The sequence below is a fragment of the Oratosquilla oratoria genome, chromosome 21 (genome assembly GCF_046742065.1).
Source record: "Oratosquilla oratoria isolate Oo_2021 chromosome 21, ASM4674206v1, whole genome shotgun sequence".
Classification (NCBI taxonomy): Eukaryota; Metazoa; Arthropoda; class Malacostraca; order Stomatopoda; family Squillidae; genus Oratosquilla; species Oratosquilla oratoria.
The window spans coordinates 46635321-46642820 of NC_134797.1; the positions used below are offsets into that span (position 1 = coordinate 46635321).

General features: G+C 43.2%; 1 protein-coding gene across 1 annotated transcript in view; it reads left to right on the top strand.

The window, feature by feature from the left end:
• Positions 1-3335: 3335 nt before the first annotated feature.
• The window catches only part of LOC143037150 (uncharacterized), a 262074-nt gene continuing 257909 nt past the window's right edge, over positions 3336-7500 (top strand). The window contains exon 1 of the mRNA XM_076205267.1: positions 3336-6221. Within this exon, the coding sequence (XP_076061382.1) occupies positions 6152-6221 (70 nt within the window). The 5' untranslated portion in view covers positions 3336-6151. The remainder of the gene's footprint in view (positions 6222-7500) is intronic.

A 7500-nucleotide genomic window follows, 5' to 3' on the forward strand; every position in this document is an offset into this window, starting at 1 on the left:
GGAAGTTGGAGGGAAGAGGTAGGAGGAGAGGAGGAAGAAGGAAGAGGGAGGGGTCAGAAATGGAGGGAAGGCGGAGGAAGTTGGAGGGAAGAGGGAGAGGAGAGGAGGAAGAAGGAAGAGGGAGGGGTCAGAAATGGAGGGAATGAGGAGAGGAGGAAGAAGGAAGAGGGAGGGGTCAGAAGTGGAGGGAAGGAGGAGAGGAGGGACAGACAAGAGGGAGGAATGGGGATAGGAAGGAAGAGAGGGGGAAGAAGAAAGAGGGAGGGGTTGAGGAGGGAAGGAGGAGGGAAGTGGAGGAGTGGGAAAGGAAGAAGGAGGAGAGGAGGGGCAAGGAAGAGGGAGGAGCGGGGGATAGGAAGGAGAGGAGGAAGAAGGGAGAGGGGTGAGAGGTGAAAGGAGGAAAGGAGGGGCAAGGAAGAGGAAGGTGTGGGGATAGGAAGGAGGAGAGGAGGAAAAAGGAAGAGGGAAGTGGAGGGGTGGGAGAGGGGAAGGAGGAAAGGAGGGATAAGGAAGAGGGAGGTATAGGGATAGGCAGTAATGAAGGAAGAAGAGGGGAGATGAAGGAATGGGGATAGGAAAGAGGAGGGTAAGAATAAGGAAGAAGGAGTGGGGATAGAGAGGAGAAAAGGAGGGGCGAGGAAGAGGGAGGTGTGGGGATAGGAAGGAGGAGGGGAGAGACAAGGAAGAGAGGAGTGGGGGGACAGGAGGTAGTGTAGGTAGGATTAGGGAGGGTAATAGGAGGGAGGAGGGAGAGGGAGGGAGGAAGGAGGAGAGAAGTGGGAGGAATGGATAAGAGGAGGGAGGAGAAGGAGGGAGAGGAAGGGAGGGAGGAAAGGAGGAGAGTAGGAGCAAATAATAGAGAGGTGGGAGGAATGGGGATAGGAAGGAGGAGAAGAGGAACAGGAAAGAGAGAGGAGAAGGAAGAGGAAGAGGGAAGAAAGAGGAGAGGGAAGAGGATGCCAGGATAAACACAAAGTTGCCTTACAGGCAAACAAGGTCAGGCTTTTCGCAGTGCTTTCCCTTTCTACTCTAAATGCCGCCAGTGTGATTTTATCCACCAACATGGCAACTCCTCACTGAGGTAGTTACACCACGTGACGTCATGGGGAGTCGGAAGTGAGCGTGCGTAGAAAACACTCAAGACAGAATTCTTTGTTTTTTGTCTAGACCTTCATAAGCCTCACCCTACCTCCACCACTTTCTCTCTCTCCTTCTCCTTCACCCTGAGTTCTCCTTATCTCCTTCACCCTCACAATCTCCCTCTCACTCACCCTACTTTTACCACTCTCCCTTCCCTTCACATTCACCCTCATCTTCACCCTTACCCTACCTCTATCACTCTTCCCTTCTTTCACCTTCGCCTCCCTTGTCTACTCCTTCACCCTTACCCTCATTCTCACCCTAATCTTGATAATCTCTCTCACTTTCACCCTACCTTTACCACTCTCTCTTTCCTTCTCCTTCCCGCTGACTTCCCCTTGTCTCCTCCTTCACCCTTCCCCTCACCCTCCCTCTGCCCCAATCTCACGCCCCCAAGGGAAGCAGCCAGCGCCACTTTTATTATTGTCTTCATGCAAATCGCAACACATCCTGAGTATGTTTTTTCCTCGAAAACTGTTTCCAGACCTAAAGAGGACGGGTGGGAGGGGGAGGGGTGGAGAGGGGATTGGGGGGGTTGAGAGGGAGGGGGAGGGGTGGAGGGGGGTTGAGAGGGGGGAGAGGGGAAGAAGGCTTCCGCCTTTGCTTCCTTCGAGACTACACCAAGACATGTCTGACCAGAGTTTAGAGACACTCATGGAGATTTTGGGTTGGATTGTGGAGTCCCAAAGGATCTCCACTTAGATTTCTTGATTCTAGATATGCCTAAAGACTTTTCTAAAGTCATGGGTAGGGTCGGGTACTCCCAGATACGGGTCTGGAGAGCTACACGAAGTATTCTAGGGTTTTCGATCTGAGGCGACTTCGAGTTGTGGTTGGGTACTCTTTCGGGAGATGTCTTCTTCGGGTGGTATGTCTTTGTCCTCCACATGTTAGGCACAAGTCAAGGTAAACAGATCGAAGGAGGCTAAGTTTGGAGACAACCTTTCGCCAGGAGAAGGGGGTAGCTCCTGAAGGGGGAGGAGAAACTCCTGAAGGAGGAGCAGAACACCCTGAAAGAGGAGAAACTCCTGAAGAAGGAGATCCTCCATAAGAAGGAGGAGGAATAGGAAGAGCCTACTGAACGAGGTGAAGTTCCTGAAGGAGGAAGATCCCCCTGAAAGAAGAACCTCCTGGAGGAAGAACCTTCTGAAGGAGGAGAAACTCCTGAGGGAGGAGGAGAAACTCCTGAAAGAGGACGAGAAATTCCTGAAGGAAGAGGAGGAAAAGGAAGAGCCTCCTGAACGAGGTGAGGCTCCAGAAGGAGGAAGACCCTCTTGAAGGAAGAACCTCCTGAAGGAAGAAGAAGCTCCTAAAGGAGAAGGAGGAGCTTCCTGAAGGAGGAGGAGGAACTTCCTGAAAGTAGAAGACCCTCTTGATGGTAGACGGACCTACGGAAGAACTTTAACCTTCCGAAGAAGAGGAAAAATCTTTGAAAGGGAAGGGGAACTACAGAAGGAGAAGGAGCTTCCTGAAGGAGCTGAAAGAAGGGTACAGTCTCCTGAAGGAGCAGGGATCTACTGTATGCGTAGTTTTATGATCATGTGTAAATATTATCATGTATTTCTGTGTATATGTACACATAAACGCATATAAATACACATGTGCTAGGACGTATGGTTCCGCATGTACATACTGTATACATCCACGTACATAATACACACACACACACACACACACACACACACACACACACACACACACACACACACACACACACACGACTCGGTGGCGCGGTTGGTAGAGCGCTGGACTGGGAAGTACGGTGGTGCTCGCAGTACCTGGTTCGAATCCTGCCCAGGGCCGAAATTATTTCGGTATCGCTGTGCTTCGGGTCGTTACTCTGACTCTCGTGGGCGGGGAGTTGGGTGTGTGTGTGTGTGAAAGGTCATAGCATTACCCATAGATCGGTCATACGAGCTCTGAGCTCTCTTCCGGGAGGGAAATAGTTGTCGATCACGAGTCCAACACGTGATCCAAAGACCAAGGTGAATACACACACAAGCACGCACGCACTCATACACACACAATCCAAACATATACTAACACACAAGCTAACAAAATGCTTGCCACTTAAATATGTACTGTTTATATAAATCTCGTTAATTCATAAAAATCTTGTTAACTAACCTGATTTTTTCTCGCTATTTTCCAGGCAGATGCAGGTTAACTCTCTCACGATAAATCCAGCACCCACTCGTGAGACGGAAAAACCTCACAGTTCTCACAATATTTCGTGAAAAAGAAAAAAAAAATACGTGTCTTGACTGAAAAATTACTCTTCTGGAACAACAGAATTTTTTTTGGAATAGGAAGTGAATTTTTGTGTTTTTATTTTCAGGTGTTTTAGTGTATGAACTGATTGAAAGTCAAAATATATATACATTTCTGAAACAGAGGACTGAAATTTACGCGATTTTCCTCCTTCGCGGAACACCGAAGAAGCGACATGACGTCATAAACAAAACAAAATCAAATCGACACGGTGACATGACGTCATAAAGAAAACAAAATCAAATCGACATGGCGATATGACGTCATAGATAGAATAAAATCGAATCGAGATGACGATATGACGTCACTCAAGGTAGAGTCGCTCTATCTAGTGTTATAAGTTAATGTGACAGATTTTCTATTACGTCATCTGACCTCTCGGTGCCTTTATTGTGACGTCATAACGGGGCCTCGTGACGTAGCTGTGATGTAATGTGACGTCATTCTTACCTCATAGGCCGACATCAATCTTCCAAGTTGATTACAAAGCAATAAAACAAGCCCAAGAACAAGACTAAGAAGAAGAACAAGAGGAAGAGGAAGAACAACGAGAACAAGAACAAGACTAAGACAAGGAAGAAGAACAAGAACAAGAACAAGACCAAGACAAGGAAGAACAAGAACAAGAACAAGAACACAAATATATTGAAAAGAGGAAGAGGAAGAAGAAGAACAAGAACAAGACCAAGACAAGAAAGAAGAACAAGAACAAAATATAAAATATATTGAAAATGTAAATCGTGTCCTCAAAGACAAAATTCACAAAAAAAAGTAAATAAAAGAGAAAATTAACAAAATTGAATAGATAAGAAATATTTTTATTGAAATGCTTCTACATTTTTTACGTCGTTGTTACGTTCCCTGCATGTTACGTCCTCTACGTTACAGGCCCATCGGCGAAGCCCGTTACGGTTAACCCGTTACGGTTATTCTGTTACGTTTATTCCGTTACGGTCAACCCGTTACGGTTAACACAGACTATGCGTAACGGTGACACGCGGTTTGCTGTGAGTTTCAGTATGAGTAACGTGTATGCGTGACAAACGAATAAACAAAAAACGGAATTTGGATAAAAGAAAACGTAAAGGTGGAGGAAATTAAAAGAAAACGTGAGGACAAAGTGAAGAAAGACAGATAAAGAAAGGTGGAAGAAGAAAACTAAAAAAGAAAGAAAAAAAACAAAACAAAACAAAAATTGAGGAAGAAAACGTTACGCGGGGAAAAAGAAAACGAGAATTTGGGAAAGAAAAAACGGGCAGAGGAGGACAAGAAAAAAGAAGAAAAAAGAAATCAAAGACAAACCGACTTCAGAGGAACTCAAAACCGAGACTGAAGAAATAAAAACAGAAAAAACAAAAATAAAAACGGAGGAAGAAGAAGAAAAAGTAACAGGGGGAGAAGGTGGAGGGGGAGGAGGAGGAGGAGGAGGAGAAAGGAGAAAGAATGAAAGTAAAGAGGAGCTTAAATAAAGTGGAAAAGAGAAAAAGAGGCAAAGAAGAGCAAGAAAAAAATGAAAATCAAAATTAAAAGATCTGAGAGGGAAGAATTTAGATGAAGATGAAAAGACTATAATGAAGTAAATAAAATAATTAATAAATAAATAAACAAGTAAATAGATAAGTTAATAAATAAATGAATAGATAAATGAATATTAGAAGACGTACTAGAAAGAGAAAGAAAGAGAAAATATAAAACAAATCAAAGAGAAATAAGCAAGAAAAAGAAGAGAAAGAGAGAGAGAGAGATAAAAGTTGAATCACAACGAAGAAGAGAGTAGATTAAAAAAAAGAGCAAAGAATGAGGGAAAGAGGAAATAAGAGAGAATAAGGAATAACAAGGACAAAGAAAAGAAGATAGAAAAGATAGAGAAATATGAGATAACGAAAAAGCTAATGTTCGTACACCCAAGAGAGAAAACAACGAAGAGAGAAAGAGAGAGAAACAAGCATGATTTAGCAAACAAGCGACTCTATGATAGGTCACAGTAAAGACGAAAATTGCTTGTAAACGCGTAGTCGCGTATTCCACAGACTATGCGTACGCATGTTACGCATGTGCAACGAGATCAGTACGTCTCCAAAGCGTACATAACAAGCGTACAAACTCCCCATTCGAAGAAGTGCGTACGCGACTGAAAATACGCCTTACGCCAAAAAGTACATCTGCGTACAATGGTGTACAGTATGCCTGTGAAACACACCTAGAAATGTATATGTTCTACTATTGAGCAAAGTACGCTGTGTGTTTTATTGTTTGGCCAAGTGAACTATAAACATACATATACATACATCTATATATGTATATGAATATACAAAGATACATTGCGTGTTTGTGTGTGTGTGTGTGTTTTTCGAGTGAGAATTAAACAACAAAGGTCAGTTGAGTGACTTCAAAATTTGCTAAAGAAAAAAAAAAAAATCGTGAAGAATTCGACAGAATTGAGAAAATTCGCGGTAAAACACTTGGCAACCCACAAGGGGTTTTTCTCCACTTTAGGACACAGTCACACCGTTTTCTGTGTCACTCAAAGTGTCATGTCTGTGTGTCACAAACTCCAGTGAGTGAACTTTGAATTAAGTCGGAGGCTGACCTCAGATAGTTGAGGTCTTGGCAAAGTAGAAGACCCGAAAAAAGGAACGTGAAGACGACGGAGCTCCCGAAGAAGACGAAGACGAAGACGAAGAAGTTGAAGACCTCGAAGTCCATTTTACAGAAGACCTTCCCCTCTACAGCTGCAGAAATGTCCCCCTCGACGGACTTTGTTCTCCAACTGTTCTTGGAGATCGTTCTCACCATGCTCCTGGTCTCCGGTAAGTACACTAGAGAATTACTTTCATAACTGGGGGCCGTGAGGGACCGCGACCCCAAAGGGATTACCCGAGGACGAATGAAATCGTCTGGTGTTAAAGTATATATGGTGTCAGCTTTCTAGGCTTTATTTTGGTTAAATCATGACGATTTTATTCATCAGAAGGAAGACCCATTATATGATATGTCATATTATATCATATACTATATTACATCATATTAGATATTATATTGTATTATATATTATATTACAATTATATTACATTATATTGCTCTATTCTAAGAAACACGTGACTGGATGTCGTCACGAAATCGCGTGATTTGGTTTATTCCAAGAAGCACGTGCATAAATGACGTCACAAAATAACAAGTTTAGTTCTTTGTTCCAACAAGCACGTGACTGGATGACGTAACAAATCACGTGATTTGCTTTGTTTAACACGTAACAATAACGTTACAATTGTCATTTTCTCTTTGTTCTCAGTATCACGTACTATGATGTGGGTCGCATCACGCAATTTACTCTTTATATCAATAACCACGTGACATGATGGCGTAACAATATGACGTCACAACACAATGTAATTAGCTGCTTATTTCAAGGAAGACGTGACTTGATGACGTCACGTGACTTGATGACGTCTCGTTATCACGTGATTTGATGACGTCACGTTATCACATGATTTGATGACGTCATGTTATCACGTTATTTGATGACGTCACGTAATTAAATTGATGATGTCACGTTATTTGATGACGTCTCGTTATCACGAGATTTGATGACGTCACGTTATCACATAATTTTATGACGTCACATTATGTCACGTTATTTGATGACGTCTCGTTATCACGTGATTTGATGACGTCACGTTATCACGTTATTCGATGACGTCTCGTTATCACGTGATTTGATGACGATACGTTATCATGTGCTTTGATGACGTCTCGTTATCACGTCATTTCCTTTTTATTCAAAGAAATACGCAAGCCAACAGAGTTTCAATGTTATATAAGGAAGAATAATTAGGTAAGACGTAAAGGAAATTAGGAGGAGAGAAGAATTACAAAGAGGTGGAAGAGGAAGGAAGGAAAGGAAAGGAAAGGGAAGAATGGGAGAAGACGAAGGAGTAGAGGAAGAATTGGGGATGAAGGAGACAAAGGAAGAGGAGGAGGAGAGAAGGAGAAGGAGAAAGAGGAGGAAGGAAGAAAAAGGATGAGAGGAGGAGGGAGGAGAAAGGTGGAGAAGGAAAGAAGGAGGAGGGAAGAGGAAGGAGGAGGAAG